The following is a 16310-nucleotide window of genomic DNA, read 5'->3' as shown; positions in this document are numbered from 1 at the left end:
CACTCTGTTTTCCATTTCTTTTTTCTTGTTCTTCTCATCTCCTGCTGCTGACCCTGTGCTCAACTCCTCCCTCTTCACACCACCCCCTCCCCAGTTCCCTTTGCACTCCTTTGTCCACATTCCTGGTCCACAACTTCCTCTCTTCTCCCTGGCTTCGGCCCTTTCCCCCTCCCTTCCCTTTCCCCACTCCAATCCCCTGTCCTGTTCCCAGCTGTGGGGGCCAGGACTCAAGAGCCTAATGTTTGCCTCATCGTTCTGCTATGGCTTCTGGATACAGCACATCTGGATTCCGGGGCCCAGATGTGTGGTTGCCACAGCGACCTCAGTCCCTCTGGTAAATAGAGGCGCCCACCCGCCCCACAGCAGAGAACAAAACAATTGTGTGACTTTCTTTTGTCACGAGATAGAAATGTCCTCCCTCCTCCCTTCTCCCCACACCCATGTCTCCAGGCAAAGGAAGTTTTAAGGGTCCAAACCCTTCCTTCTGTGGCTCTGTTGCCCCCTTTCGAGTCCTAGCCTCTTGGTTCTCTCCCATCTCTCATCTCAGGCTGTGTCTTCTCTCTGAGCTGCCCTTCCCCACCATCTCCTCAGTAGTGGAATGTTGAGTCCCCTTACACTTGGTGATTTCTTCTTACTGAATCTGCATAATAACGATGCAGGAAAAAGCTTCAAAAAGCCAGATCTGCCACCCTTCCTTCTCAAACAAGTTCTTCCAGAAGGCCCTTCATTTGTTTCTGCCCTAAGACTTCCATCTTTCCAAGGCTGTTTCTGGGGGAGGAGGGAATCAGAAAGCCTGGTTGAGGCCCACCTTCACCACCACTAGCAAAGTCCCTTGGACAGGTCACCTGACATTTGTGGTCCTCCATTCCCTCAGCCACAAAGTGGGATTAATCAAATGCCTGCACTGTGTTGGAAAGTGTTTTGTCAACGGAAGCCCAGTACAATTGTTTTCTCTCTTCCCCCTCTCTGGGACTGCTCCCTTGGATCGTAGCCCCTGGCCTGTCCTCGTTCCCTCTCTTTTCTTTCCTTCAGGTCCTTGCCCTTAATTGCCCTCATTCTTCTTTGTGTTCCTTCCCTTCTCCTTGTCTTTCCCTTTCCTTCCTGTCTATACCTTTTATCACGTATCCTCCTGAGGTCAGGACAGGAACAAGGAGGTTCATTCAAGGATGGAAGCCCAGAGCTGAAGACACCTGCTGGACTGAGGATTCTGAGACCAGCCAGAGCACGTGGACAGCTGTCAGCAACCCCGACCTCTCTACCCATCACCTGAAACACCTCAGTGAAGGCCACCAGCTCTGCCCACTAGGCCTCCCTGCCTCCACGCCTGGGGTTCCTACCAGACTCCCTTTCCCCATCCTTCTCACCCAGCCCTCTCACAGCTCGATAGTGACAAGCATTTATTAGGCACCTGTGCTATGCAAGGTCTGGTGCTTTCCTGATGAGATGCAAACATATGTGAGACAGGAGCTCCTCCAAGAGCCTAAATCCAGGGGCTGAATCAAATTTTAGACAATGATGACCTCAGAACCTGGAATTACGTCTGTTAAGCTTCCAGTGGCTTCCTCAAATGCCATGTAACCTTGAAAATGTTAGCAACCCTACTCTCTTCTGAGACTCTGGTATCCCTTCTGTCCCTAGCCGTGGACTTCCAAAACACCCCATGGCCATCCTTAGAGCTCTCACATCTCCAGGGTCTCCTGGCCACTCTGTGGACCAAGTATACTTATGGTGGCCATATTTAGTAAATAATAAAACCAAGATTAAGGCATAGGGCAAACAATGGATATGACCATGGGACAGAATTACTGAAATCCGGGAATGTAAGAGAAAATCCATCCTCTGTGCAGTCTGCTCTCCCCAAGTCATGCTGTTTCAGACCCTCCCTTGCCCTTTCATGTGCTTTCCCCTCCCTGCCCCACCCCCACCCCCCAGGATCAGAGGGAAGTTGTTACCTACTCCAGGATCTGGGGGCTTTGGGCCAAGGCAGAGGAAGGAAGCTGAGCCCAGTTCCGTCCGAGATGCTGACTTCATCCTCCCCATCAAAGCCAGGAAAAAAACCAGCCACACACACCCAGGCACACAGACACACACACGCAGACACACGGACACACATGGGGACACCCACGCGAGCGTCCGAGAGTCCGTGCAAGCCTTTGCCCTCAGCCACAGCTTGCTAACTGGGCATGTGGCTGCCACATGCTGACCCAGGAACAACACAGCCCTGCAACCAGGTGGATCCAGTCGGGTGCAGACACCTGTGCTCCAACCCCCGTGGCAGATTCAGACACATACAGGTTCCTTCAGGTCCCTCTCACCCATCAGCTATGACGGGGCCAAGCTCTTCCCTGACGGTGAGGTTTGTACCAGGGCAGCAAGAACTCGCCTCGTGAAACCTGGGGTGGGGATGCCTCAACCTCGGTATTTCCCTTCTGTGACAAAAGTCTTCAGCCCCTGGTCAGGGCAGTGAGCACAAGGGGAGATGGGGCCAGAGAAACAGCCAGCAGCCTTACATGGGGGTGAGTCTGCTGCCCTGTCCTCTGGCATCGGTCTTCCTGTCTCTGCCTGAGGTCAAAGTGCTTTCTTCCTCCAGCCCCCAGCACTCCCTACCCCTGCTGCTCCCCTACAGCACCCAGATATTCACCCATTTCAGCTTTCCTCTGACTTCATCCTGCCATTCATACCCCCACCCCCATATCCTCCTCCCACCTCTAGCTCTGTCTCCATCCCTAAGCCTCTCTCCTAAACCTCCTTCTCAACTTTCTGGCTTCCCTTCCCTGTCTCCCCTGAACCCCAACTTCCTCCCCAAGTCTTACATATCCTGGTGCTCAGCCAAGCCCTTGCCCAGCCAGTACCCAAGCCTCATCTGCCGTTTCCTGGAATTTGCTGAGGTGGGAGAATGAAAAGGGGGCAGTGATCCCAAGCTGAGAACAGGCATGGACTGAGCAGAACAGATGGGGAGAGGCAGTGCAGGGACAGGGCAAGTAGAAAGAGGAGAAGAGATGAGGCTCAGGTGGGAGCAATGGGACTAGGCAGGGATGGGTGGGGACAAGGAGTTCCAGAGAAGGCCCCATGTTGGGGAGGGATTTGGGCATGGGAAGGAGGTTTCCTTCCCCTCCCCCCACCCCCTGCCCTGCACTTCCAGGAAAGACTGGCAGGAAGAGAAAGAGCTGGTGCTGGGCAACAGGCAGGTGGGGCAAGATCCAAGCTGGAGCAAAGTGGTGGGAGAGGAGGTGCCAGGGAGGGAGGAGGGAGAGGGGCTGGCCGTGGGGAAGGGTGTTGGTAGAGAGGAGAACCCCATGAGACAGCAGGAGCAACAGGTGGGGAAAAGGTGAGGGGAAAGGAGAAATGGCATAAGGATTGGGGGTGTGAAGTTGGGCAAATATTGGGATGGGAAGAGTACAAATGGGACGGGGAAAGGGTGTGGGAGGTAGGACCAGGGGTGCAGGGGGCAATACAAGGGTATTGTGGGACTCGGTGATCCCAGACAGGGAGGGGAGGAGGGGTGGCATGCAATGATGTTGGGAGGGCCTGGCAGGGACTAGAGGGGTGGGAGGACCTGCCCTATCTCCGCTCCCCTCCCTGACCTCATGCTGGTCCTCCCCTTCTCCTCCCCCTGCTCGCTGCAGGCTCCCTCCTTCTTGCTGTCGCTGCTGAGAGAGATCAACGGTTGGGTCGCAGTTCAGTGAGCCCCTGCTGCAGGGAACAAGCAAGGGGACCTCCAGGGAACTCTGGGCTGCCCAGGCACGGTAGCCCTGCCCTGTCTTGAGAACTCCCCTCCCAAGGTCAGGAACAGAGCAGGTGCAGAGGCACTGCAGTCTCCTGTTGCCCAGGTAAGGAACAGAGCTCTGGGAAGAACAAGGGAAGAGCTGGGAGCCGTGGGGGTTCTACCCTATCCCTGTACCCCCAGCAAAGGTGTAGCAGGAGAGCTCTCAGGAGAGCCTCACAGAGCAGAGACTTTCTGTTAGGACAGAGGAAATGGGACCTTGCACTGGGGACTAGACTCCCTGTGGATGGCGTGTCTGGAGGATGGGTCAGTGTGTGTGTGGCCAGGGGCGTGTGCACGTGCAGTGGGGGGTGTGGGTGCCAGGGTTTGGACAGGATCAGGTGGTGGCACCAGGGTGGAGGTGGTTATTGGTGAGGTAGGACTCAGCGGTGATGGTGATCGGAAGGGGAAACCAGGGGCTAGAGGCTGAGCTAGTGGCCAGCTGAACCTCAGGAGGAAAGTGCTGGGGGAACCCCAAGTGCTCTGCTTAGAGCAGCTGAGCTAGAGCTCCCGGAAGGTGCCAGAGGGAGTCTCTCAGCATGTGGGTTGCGGGTCTGGGAGGGAGGTCTGGGGGTCTTAAGCCTTTGGGAAATGTTGAAATGGAGCAGAGTCAGGATTCCCAGGTCTGGGGAGGGCACAGAGCCTGCTGAGAGGATCCTAAAACTTGTTCTTGGCTGAGAGCTCTCCACCCATGACTCACGGTTCAGCGGGGTTGGGCTGACTGAGAGATGCCTCCGGGGGCACAGGGGCTCCGTCTTCCTTCCATCCCTGTCCAGGCTCTCCCTGCTTCTGTCCGTCTAAACCTCCCCCCACCCACTACACGTGACACGCCCTGGGTGGGGTGGGCGGGCGGGCCCCTTATCTCGCCTGGAAAGAATTTAATGGCTTGGAAACAACTGGAAATGGAACTGAGAGGAACTACTGGGAAGCAAGTCGGAAACACCGCAGCTGCCGGCTGTCTGGCTGTCCAAGCCCGCTTCCAGTCCCCGCCTGCTTCCCGCATCCCTGGCTCCCTCCCCGCCCCTCCCCTCTCTCTCTCTCCCTGCCTCCACTCCCTTGGGGACCTGGCACCTCAGTTCCTCAAACTCCCTTCCCCTTGAGTCCTGCTTACTCAGTGCTGGCCCAGAACCTGCCTTCCTGTCTCTCAGTGCCCCCTTACTCTTTTCCACTGGGGGCCTGGAAATCCTTTCTCTTACTTTTTCCACTCCTCTGGCCCACTAGCTCCCCAGAATGAGGGGCATCTGGATCCCCCAAATCTCCCGTGGCACCTCCTTATCTCCTGGTTCCAACCCAATATTTGGAATCCCCCTCATCTCCCTCCTTCCTCTCATGGTCCTGGAATCCTTCTACTTTCACCCCTCATGTGGCATGAAGGGCAGAGGGAAGCGGGGGGAGGCCCAGATCCCCCATCTCTGGAACATCCCTCATGGAAGCCAGCCCTTCTCCACACCTCTTGGGACCGACAGTCCCTGATGAGCGAAGTGTCAAAGTTGGCCACACCATGAATACCAGGCAAGCTGAGTCACAGCTTGGGATGATGCCCCCACCTCTGCCAGCCCTCCAACTGTGGAGAGGATGCCAAGAGGGTGAGGCCACATCCCCCCTCCCCACTGCAGAAAGGAGCCCCAGACAGCAGTAGGGGGGATGATGAGGGAGAAACACAAGAGACACCCAAGTTGTTTCATTTCCTAGTGCTGAGACAAGAGGGGAATTCTTCCAAGAGTTGGAAGTGGGAGGTGGAGGGGTGGCCATGACAGGGCAGGAGAGGGGATGGGGAAGGAAGCTCTCTGGGTCATGAACTGTGGAGTCTACTCTCCTCTGAGACCTGCCTCACTACTTTCCAGCTTCTCTCCTTCCTGCTGCAGAGGCTCTCTCCCCCTCTCCCCCAACCTGGGGAAAGATGCAAGATCCAATGGCGGGGATGGGTACTGGACAACTCGCAAAGACCCCCAGGGGTGTGGGGCACCAAGTATCTTCTTCTTCTCCCTGGAGAAGGGCCTCCTGTTTGGTTCTCCTCACTCCAACTATGTTCTGTGACTCACACAGCTGCCCTCTGAGCTGATGAGAAATCCACTTTCTTAGGCATCACCCAATGAACGAGTGTCTAGGAAACGTGAAGAGATTGTGTGTGTGTGTGTGTGTGTGTGTGCGCCTGCAAAGACACAGGCTGATTTGGATGGATATGTGTATCTGAGTACAAGTGTGTTCATGTTTGTGTTTGTGGATGAGTGCATACTTGGGTATATTTGTATATGTCCATGTATTTGTGTGTGCACGCACCCCTTGGTTTGCATGGCCTTAGACAGAGTGACAGGATCTGAGGGTAGGTTAGAGCCCACCTTGTACCCAAGTCTACACTCCAAGTGGATGGGCTGAGATGCCCAGGGAAGGGCCGCTGTCTGCCTGCCAGGCCTCTGCCTGGGCTTCTTGGGCCTCTTAGTGCAGAAATGCTCTTTCCCTGTCGTCCAGCTTTCCTTCTCTCTTCTGGGCTGGTGGCAGGGTGTGATGGCTGGTAGCCCTGACACTCCTTTTTCCCAGACTTGGAGGAGAAGTTTCAGAGCAGCAAGCCAGGAAATGTGTGTGGGGGTGTGTGTGTAGGTGTGTGGGGGGTGGGTGTGTGTGGGGGTGTGTGTGCAGGGTGTGTGTGTGTGTGTGTGTGTGTGTGTGTGTGTTAGGCACCATCCCTTCCCTCCTCACCAGTCAGTGTTCCCACACTCACTCTGCCCTCCTCTCTCCAGCCTCTCTGGTTCCAAAGAGCCGGGCACCCGCCCACACCTCTCCTTAGCCCTTCACCCCAACTGAACCCTCCACATTCCGTTGCTCACCACAGCCCTCTATCCTGGCTCACCTTGAACACCTCTCTAACGCTGGTCTCCCTGTGCTCCCCAATCCTTGCCTCAACGAACAAACACAGCTGGGTGCCAGCACCCAGATCAAGAAACAGGATCTTCTTAGCACCTCAGAACTTCCCTGCCACGTCCCCCCCGCCGCCCCCCTGTCACTAATCCTCCAGGAGCACCACACTGCTGACTTATGACACTACAGATTAACGTTATCTCTCCTCAGACATACATAGAATTTTTTTAAAGATTTTACTTATTTATTTCAGAGAGGGAGAGAGAGAGAGAGCAAACATGGGTGGGGGAGGGGGAGAGGGAGAAGCAGGCTCTCCACTGAGCAGGGAGCCCGAAGTGGGGCTCAATCTCAGGACCCTGGGATCATGACCTGAGCCGAAGGCAGATGCTTAACCAGCTGAGCCACCCAGGTGCTCCCATATACATAGAATTTTACAGCACGTTCTCTTTTGTGTCTGGCTTCTTCTGCTCAACCCCGTATTGGTGAGATCCATCCATGTTACTACATAGAGTTGTGGTTTGTTCCCATTGCTTTATTTTATCTCACTGTATGAATAAACCACACTTTATTTAATCTATTCTACTGATGTGAGATATTTGGGTAGTTCCCAGTTTGGGGCTATGATGGTATATTCCTGGGGGTGGAATTGGTGGATCAGAGTGTTAGCATATAGCTCTGGTAGATTTTGGGGATTCTGCTCAACAGTTTTCCAAAGTGCTTGTACTGTCTGGCCCTGCCGGCGTCCACACCTGGCCTTCTCTCTAGCCCGGCTTCTGCCTGAGCTGCTGTTTCTGTCCAGCTTCTTGTCTCAGACACTGTCCGTGGTCCTAGCCCTGACCTTGGTCCTGTCCTTGGTTCCAGCCCTGATGGTAGTCCTCAGCTTAAACTGAACTTTTCATTCACTCATATGGTCAATATTTATCAAGCACCTAATATGTGCTAGATGCAAGGATACAATAGCCAAGAAAAAATCAAGTGCCGTGCCTGCCCTCATGGACCTTATCGTCTAGTGGGTAAGATTGAGTGTGGGCAAGAAAGCATTAAAATAATCCCACCAATAAGTATATAATTATAAATTGTTATACATGCAACAAGTGGGAATTACATGGCTCTTTTTTTTTAATCAGTCCTGTTACATGGCTCTTTGATATCACATGTTAGGGGGACCTGGGCAGTAAAGTTACCCTGAGGAAGCAATGTGGGGCTGAGATATAAGGGATGAGGAGGCCACGATGAAAGGGAAGAGTGTTTCACATAGAGGGAGCACCATATACAAAAGCCTAGGGTTGGGAAGGGTATGAGGGATGTAAGGTCCATGGGACTGGAGTGGAGAGAAGGAAGGAAGTGTTATGGGAGATGAGGTGGGAGAGGTCAGCAGGGACCAGATGATGCAGGGCTGTTTGTCAGTGTTTGAAGGGAATTTAGAAAGGAGACACTGGAGAGTTTTTAGGGGGAGCGGGACATCCTAGTTGCCTTTGTGAGATTGTAAGGGGCAAGAGTGGAAGCAGAGGGACCAGGTAGGAGGCAAACGCAGTTGTCAAGCAAAAGCTAGGTGATGGCTTGATCTCTAACTCAAAGAGAGAGTGAGAGAGAGAGAGAAAGAAGCAAATTAAAGAGATGTTTATGAGAAGGTAAGGGCAAATATCACAAAATATGGTGGCGTTGATGGCGGTTAGGTTTCTAGGTTGTTCTAGGTTTCTAGGTTTCTGGATGAATGGTGGGGCCGTGAGCTGCAGTGGAGAACACAAGAGAAGGGATGGGGTACAGGAAGGGTGACCATGAGTTCAGTTTCAGACATGTTGAATTTGAGGTGCCCAAGAAGAGTCGCCAAGTAGCCAGTTGGATACATTGCTTGGAGTTAAGAGGAGATGACTGGGCTAGTTTATAAACTGGGGTATAGTTTGGAAATTAAAATCCTGGGTCTGGGTGAAAGTACCTAGATGAGTGACTAGAAAAGTAGGTCTCAACTTTGGCTGCACATTACAATCACCTGGGGTGCTTTTAAAAAATACTGAGTACAATTTAGTGCTTCCGTTACTCTAGGCACATCTCAAGTGTTCAAGAGCCACATAGCTCTCCTGGCTACTGTACAGACAGCTGGATACAAAATGTTGTGAAATGGAAGATGTGGTCAACAGTGTCCAGTGATTTTTGAGACAGGTCAAGTAAGATGAAGACAAATGTCTCTCAGATTTTGTGACACTGAGATCTTTGGGCAATCTTGGGGACAGCTGTTTGATAGGTTGAAAGGGGGTGGGGCAGCCGGATGGGAGTGCACTGAGGCATTCGTGGGATGGGATATGGGGAATGGAAACAGCAAATATAGATAAATCTTTTGACAATTGAAGCCATGAAGTAGAGGAGGGAAATATGTGCTGGCTGGAGGGAGTATGAGATTGGGGAAGGTTTTGGTTGTGGTTGTTGTTGTTGTTTAGAGAGAGAACACACGTGCGCGCATGTGTGCGCAAGGGAGGGGGAGGGGGCAGAGGGAGAGAGAATCTCCAGCAGACCCGAAGCAGGGCTTGATCTCAGAACCCTGAGATCATGACCTGAACCGAAGTTAAGAGTTGGATGCCGGGGCGCCTGGGTGGCTCAGTTGGTTAAGCAACGGCCTTCGGCTCAGGTCATGATCCTGGAGTCCCGGGATCGAGTCCCGCATCGGGCTCCCTGCTCAGCAGGGAGTCTGCTTCTCCCTCTGACCCTCCCCCCTCTCATGTTCTCTCTATCTCATTCTCTCTCAAATTAAAAAAAAATAAAAATAAAAATATTTAAAAAAAAAAAAAAAAGAGTTGGATGCCTGACTGAGCCACCAGGCGCCCTGTTGTTGTTTTTTTAAGATAAAAATTTCAATTTATGAAATACACAAATCTAAAGTGTATAGCTAAGTTAATCTTTGAATATGTATACATCTGTTTAACCACCACCCAGATCAAAGTACAAAATATTTCCAGTAATCCTATGTGTCTTCTAATAGTAAAGAGTAACTCTGCCTGTTTTTGAAACTCATGTAAATAGCATCATTCACAAAGTTCTCTTTTTGTATCTGGTTTCTTTTGCTAGCATTATGTGTGTGAAATTGTCTATGTTGTTACATGCAGCAAGAGGGTGTTTTCATTGCTGTGTTTCATTGTATGATTGTGCCGCAATTTGTTTATCTGTTCTATTAATGGAACTTGTTTCATTTGGCTGATATGAAGAAAATCTCATGAACATTCTTGTACATATCTTTTGGAGAATATATGCAGTCATTTCTGTTGGATATTTACCAAGAAGTGGAATTGCTGGGTTATAGGCTCTGTGTCTTTGTAAATACTGCCCAACAGTTTTCCAAAGCGGGTGCACTAATTTATGCTCCTGCTTGCAGTCGATGAGAGTTCTAGTTGCTTCACATTCTTGTCAATATCAAGTAACAACAACCCCTTTAATTTTAGCCATTCTGATGGCTATATAATGGTATTTTGTTGTGGTTTTAATTTGCATTTCTCTGGTTACTAGTTTTGTTACACACCCATATATATGTTTGTTTTCCATCTGTTTATTGGTCCTTTGGATATATTCTTTTCTGGAGTACTGGTTTAAGACTTTTGTCAATTTAAAACACTGGGTTGCCTGTCTTGTTTTTGTTTGTTGTTTTTGTTTTGCAGGGGTTTCTTATTTTAGATTTTGATCCTCTCACTCACTCTCAATATCTCTCACTCTCTCTCCCACCCCTGCTACCTCTTGTCATTTCTCATATATTTTATCCCAGTGTATGGCTTCCCCCCCCCCCGCCCCCCAGTGTATGGCTTTTATTCTTATTCTCTAAATGGTGTCTCTGGATGACCAGAAGTGATCAATTTAATGAGTCCTAATGTATCCATCTCTTTTTTTATGGTTAAGTTTTGTGTGAAATATTTTATGGTTAAATTTTATGTGGTTAGGTGCGCCCAGGTGGCTCAGATGGGTAAGCGTCTGCCTTCGGCTCAGGTCATGACCCCAGGGCCCTAGGATCGAGTCCTGCATCGGGCTCCCTGCTAGGCGGGGAGCCTGCTTCTCCCTCTGCCTCTGCCTCTGCCTCTCTCTCTCTCTCTCTCTGACTCTCATGAATAAATAAATAAAACATTTTAAATTAAAAAAAATTTATGTTGTTAGGTTTTAAGAAATCTTTGCTCTAAGGTTGTAAAAATTTTCTCCTATTTTTCATTTATACAGTATTGTTCTGAAAGATACTGCTTTACCTTTCGTAATTAGGTCCATTAGATTCACTTCAAATTAATTTCTGTATGTGGACATAAGGGAGAGATAGATTTTTTTTCCATCTGGATCTTTCCTCATTTATCAAAAAGAGCATCCATTCTCTTTTTAATTGCAGTGCCGCCTTTATATGTGGTCATGTATCTGGACACTCTTCTGTTCTATCTATCTATCCTTGCACCTTTATCAGTTTTGTTATTTGGTAATGTAAGTACTGAGGTGGAAGGATATTCTCAAACGACAGGAGATACTTGAGCTCCTATAAAAGCTGACAGGAGGGCGCCTGGGTGGCTCAGTTGGTTAAGCGACTGCCTTCGGCTCAGGTCATGATCCTGGAGTCCCTGGATCGAGTCCCGCATCGGGCTCCCTGCTCGGCAGGGAGTCTGCTTCTCCCTCTGACCCTCCCCCCTCTTATGTGCTCTCTCTCATTCTCTCTCTCTCAAATAAATAAATAAAATCTTTAAAAAAAAAAAAGCTGACAGGAAGGATTTTGCGGAGAGTGAGGGATTGAATAAAAGGGGGGGAGAGGATAATCTTCACCTAAGAAGATAATAGGAGCTGGGTTCCAGGTGCTTGTGGAAGGATTGGCCTTGTACACTCATCCGCTAATCCATTCAACGAGAATGTGTCGGGGAGCCCCCATGTGTCAGCCACAGGCGTATAGCAGTGCCAGGACAGACGAGGTCCCTGTTCTCATGGAGTTCCCACGTTAGTAGTGGGAGACAGGTAACAGACAAGTACCCACAGGAACAGGTGATTCAGGCAGCAGTAAATGCCATGAAGAACATAGGTAGGACACTGCCTTGGAGAGCAATGGAAGCCCACTCCAACGGGGCACCAGGGAAGGTCTTGGGATGCAAGACATGTGGTAGGATTTGAACCAAGAAGGAGCCAGTCTTGAAGAGCATCCCAGACAGAAAGAATGTACAGCTAAAAGGCTCTTAGACTAATGTAAGCTTGTAGTATCTGTAGAACAAACAAAAGACCAGTGTGGGTGGACCAATAAAGAAGAAAAAGAAGGGGCAGGGAGCTGGGTAATCAAATGACATCAGAAAGCAAATAATACATTATATGTTAAAAAAAAAGAAGAAGAAGAAGAAGTAGAAGAAGATAGCAGGAGGGGTAAAATGAAGGGGGGAATCGGAGGGGGAGATGAACCATGAGAGACGATGGACTCTGAAAAACAAACTGAGGGTTCTAGAGGGGAGGGAGGTGGGAGGATGGGTTAGCCCGGTGATGGGTACTAAAGAGGGCACGTTCTGCATGGAGCACTGGGTGTTATACACAAATAATGAATCATGGAACACTACATCAAAAACTAATGATGTAATGTATGGTGATTAACATAACATAATAAAAAAAAAGAAAGAAAGAAAGGTAGAGACCAAATCGGCCCAAGGAAGCTATCCCTTAGGGTTGGGCTGAATGTGGAGTTTCCCATGCATGTGAGTTGGTAGATTAGTTGTGGGTGATGGGACTGTGGGTGTGTATATTGGGGGAGGTGGGGAGCTATCTTGTCTCCTTCTCTGTGAACCTGCTCACATGTGCCCTCTCTCCCTGCAGCCTCCTGAGTGATGCCAGCCCAATGGTTCCTAATCTCCAGACTGGCCCTCTTGGTACTGCTGGGCACAGTCAGAGCAGGCCCTTTCTCTCCACGGTCCAATGTGACACTCCCAGCCCCACGTCCCCCTCCCCAGCCGGGGGGCCACACAGTGGAGCCAATAGGGGGAAGCCCCTCTTCTCAGCTTTATGAGCACACTGTGGAAGGAGGGGAGAAGCAGGTAGTTTTTACCCACCGCATCAACCTGCCCCCTTCAGCTGGCTGTGGTTGTCCCCCGGGCACGGAGCCCCCCATTCCTGCTTCAGAGGTGCAGGCCTTGAAGGTCCGGTTAGAGATCCTGGAGGAGCTGGTGAAGGGGCTGAAGGAACAGTGCACTGGGGGATGTTGTCCTGCTGCTGCCCAGGCTGGCACAGGTGAGCAGACAGATGATCAGGAGAGGGGGCACAGAAAAAGAGGAAGGTGGGCATCACTAGTCCATAAAGGACCTTGGTCTGAATTAGAAAAAGGCATCTCTTCTTCCCCTTTGGGGGTGGTGAGTGCAGCCCAGGGCACAACTCAGAGAGAGAAGCCACCAGACTAGGTGTCAGCACTTCCCTCCCCTGTCCCCAAGTATATGCTAGGGCCTTCGCAGACCACATATATTGACTAGGAGTACCTGGAAACAAGGATGACCTTATGAAATGAGCCTGGCCCTGCTGGAGGGGCGGACGGAGGGGAGCACCCTATGGGCTTGGTATCCCTCCGCAGAGACTGAGTCCTGCCTCTCCCTCTTACTCCAGGCCAGACGGATGTTCGTAGCCTCTGCAGTCTCCATGGTGTGTTTGACCTGAGCCGCTGTGCCTGCTCCTGCGAGCCAGGCTGGGGTGGGCCCACCTGCTCAGACCCCACAGGCGCTGGGGTGCCCCCATCCTCCCCACCCTCAGCCTCCAGGGCCTGCCCAGATGACTGCAACGATCAGGGTCGCTGTGTCCGTGGGCGCTGCGTGTGCTTCCCTGGTTACAGCGGCCCCAGCTGTGGCTGGCCCTCCTGCCCCGGGGACTGCAACGGCCGTGGGCGCTGCGTGCAGGGCGTGTGCGTGTGCCGGGCGGGCTTCTCCGGCGACGACTGCAGCCAGCGCTCCTGCCCCCGGGGCTGCAGCCAGAGGGGGCGCTGCGAGGACGGGCGCTGCGTGTGCGACCCCGGCTACACGGGCGACGACTGCGGCTCGCGGAGCTGCCGGTGGGACTGTGGCGAGGGCGGGCGCTGCGTGGACGGCCGTTGCGTGTGCTGGCCCGGGTACGCGGGCGACGACTGCAGCACCCGCACGTGCCCGCGAGACTGCCGGGGCCGCGGGCGCTGCGAGGAAGGCGAGTGCATCTGCGACGCAGGCTACAGCGGGGACGATTGCGGAGTGCGCAGCTGCCCAGGCGACTGCAACCAGAGGGGCCGCTGTGAGGACGGGCGCTGCGTGTGCTGGCCCGGGTACACGGGGCCCGACTGCGGCTCGCGCGCCTGCCCCCGCGACTGTCGGGGCCGCGGGCGCTGCGAGAACGGCGTGTGCGTGTGCAACGCGGGCTACAGCGGCGAGGACTGCGGCGTGCGCAGCTGCCCCGGGGACTGTCGCGGCCGGGGCCGTTGCGAGAGTGGTCGCTGCCTGTGTTGGCCCGGGTACACAGGCCGGGACTGCGGCACGCGCGCCTGCCCTGGCGACTGTCGTGGGCGCGGGCGCTGCGTGGACGGCCGCTGCGTGTGCAACCCCGGCTTCGCGGGCGAGGACTGCGGGAGCCGTCGGTGCCCTGGGGACTGCCGCGGGCGCGGGCGCTGCGAGGATGGCGTGTGCGTGTGCAACGCGGGCTACGAGGGAGAGGACTGTGGCGCGCGCAGCTGCCCGGGAGGTTGCCACGGGCGCGGCCAATGCCGGGACGGGCGCTGCGTGTGTGACGATGGCTACTCGGGCGAGGACTGCAGCGCAAGGCGGTGCCCGCTAGACTGCAGCCAGCACGGCGTGTGCCAGGACGGCGTGTGCACCTGTTGGGAGGGCTACGCAGGCGAGGACTGCAGCCTCCGTACCTGCCCCTCCAACTGCCACCAGCGCGGCCGCTGTGAGGGTGGGCGCTGCGTGTGCGACTCAGGCTACACCGGCCCCTCCTGCGCCACCCGCACCTGCCCGGCCGACTGCCGCGGACACGGGCGCTGTGTGCACGGCGTGTGCGTGTGCCACGTGGGCTACGGCGGCGAGGACTGTGGGCGGGAAGAGCCTCCCGCCAGTGCCTGCCCTGGCGGCTGTGGGCCCCGGGAACTGTGCCGCGCGGGCCAGTGTGTATGCGTGGAGGGCTTTCGAGGACCCGACTGCGCCACTCAGACGTGCCCTGGGGACTGCCGTGGCAGGGGAGAGTGTCGTGAGGGCAGCTGCGTCTGTCAAGATGGTTATGCAGGGGAAGACTGCGGGGAAGGTGAGCACGCAGGGTCAGGGACTGGGAACCAGAGCCAGTGGGAAGGCCTGAGCCTGAGGCCTAGGAGCCCAGGGACCTGGGGGAAGAGTGAAGGAGGTCAATTATTGGGCAGGGGGATGGGGAGGGGGGGCAGTCATAGGAGCCGAGGGCCAGTGTCCACCAGAGGCAGCAGAACCACGGGGGGCATGCTTGCAGGCAGGCCCCGCTTTCAGATTTCTGATGAGCAGGTTGACGGCTCCTTTAGTTGCTTTTAGGGAGATTCTGTGTTTCTGGAGATGGGGGAGGGAAGGTGAAGGAGCCCCCAGGGCCTGTTCAGGCCTCTGCCAGTTTTGCACCACCTCCAGAGAGGAGCAGGAACTGGGATTGATCTTATGGTGTGGCTCTGAGTAGGGGGGCCTTTGATGATAGAGGTAGGGGGTGGGGGGCTGCCTCGGACTAACCACCTTCCCATATCTCATTCTCCTGGGCAGAGGTGCCAGCCATTGAGAGCATGAGGATGCACCTCTTGGAGGAGACAACGGTTCGGACAGAGTGGACCCGGGCTCCTGGCACGGTGGATGCCTATGAAATTCAGTTCATTCCCACGGTGAGAGCTAAGCTGCAGGAGGGGGCTGAGGGGGCGCGACCTGCGGGAGGGAGTGCTCACCTCAAGCAGGGAGTTCCGGGTAGTCAGTGGTTGAGTCCACACTGGCTAGGTTCCTGAAGCTGCCATAAAGGCCTTCTCATCCTACCCCACACTGGGTCCAGAAGGCCTCTGCAGCCTCAGGTCACTGCTGCTGGGACTACCTCTGGTGACAGTGAGCTCAGGACTTCCTGAGGCTGTCCAATCCATTGTTGGTCATCACCAGTAGTTCTTTCTGTTGTTGCTGAACCTAAATCTGCCCCATTCTACATCCATCCGTTTGCCCAGCGTCAGCATGTTGCCTTTGGTTTCCCCACAGCTTCCACCACAGGCTTTCAGGTATTTGGAGACATCGGCCATCACCGCACTCTTCATTCTCTCCAGGCCAAACCCCCTGGTTTCTTCACCCCTTTTCCCTAAGGCTTTGTTCTCTGAATTCTTCACTTCCTGGGATACCTCCTCTAGTGCCTCATGCTTTTTGCATTTGCCCCCAAAATGTGAAGGCAGGGAGGAGTCCTGTAGTTCTCCTGGCTAACTCTGGATAGCCCGGCAATTTTCTCAGAACTGATGTATATTAACTTGTGGTCACAAAAACTGTCAACTGTTTTGTTTGTTTTTTTTTTAAAGATTTTATTTATTTATTTGACAGAGAGAGAGACACAGCGAGAGAGGGAACACAAGCAGGGGGAGTGGGAGAGGGAGAAGCAGGCTTTGCCAAGCAGGGAGCCCAATGTGGGGCTCGATCCCAGGACCCTGGGATCATGACCTGAGCCGAAGGCAGACGCTTAACGACCCAGGCGCCCCTGTCAACTGTTTTGATCATGTTTGTTTTTATTTTTATTT

The 16310-nt window shown here is 53.4% G+C and overlaps 1 protein-coding gene across 4 annotated transcripts in view; it reads left to right on the top strand.

Annotated features, from left to right (window-relative positions):
• Positions 1 to 3586: 3586 nt before the first annotated feature.
• LOC102741686 (tenascin-X-like) overlaps positions 3587 to 16310 on the top strand; it is a 42873-nt gene continuing 30149 nt past the window's right edge. Inside the window, exons 1-4 of one of the 4 annotated variants that reach the window (XM_081827911.1) lie at positions 3587 to 3830; positions 12416 to 12826; positions 13193 to 14845; positions 15316 to 15431. In XM_081827911.1, the coding sequence (XP_081684037.1) occupies positions 12427 to 12826; positions 13193 to 14845; positions 15316 to 15431 (2169 nt within the window). In that variant the 5' untranslated portion in view covers positions 3587 to 3830; positions 12416 to 12426. The remainder of the gene's footprint in view (positions 3831 to 12415; positions 12827 to 13192; positions 14846 to 15315; positions 15432 to 16310) is intronic. The other 3 variants (XM_081827907.1, XM_081827909.1, XM_081827910.1) reach the window with 3 other exon arrangements.

Source organism: Leptonychotes weddellii, chromosome 8 (genome assembly GCF_054177405.1).
Source record: "Leptonychotes weddellii isolate Sample4059 chromosome 8, ASM5417740v2, whole genome shotgun sequence".
NCBI lineage: Eukaryota > Metazoa > Chordata > Mammalia > Carnivora > Phocidae > Leptonychotes > Leptonychotes weddellii.
Note: the sequence above shows the minus strand (reverse complement) of the source record. Positions and strands in the feature narration are given on the sequence as shown.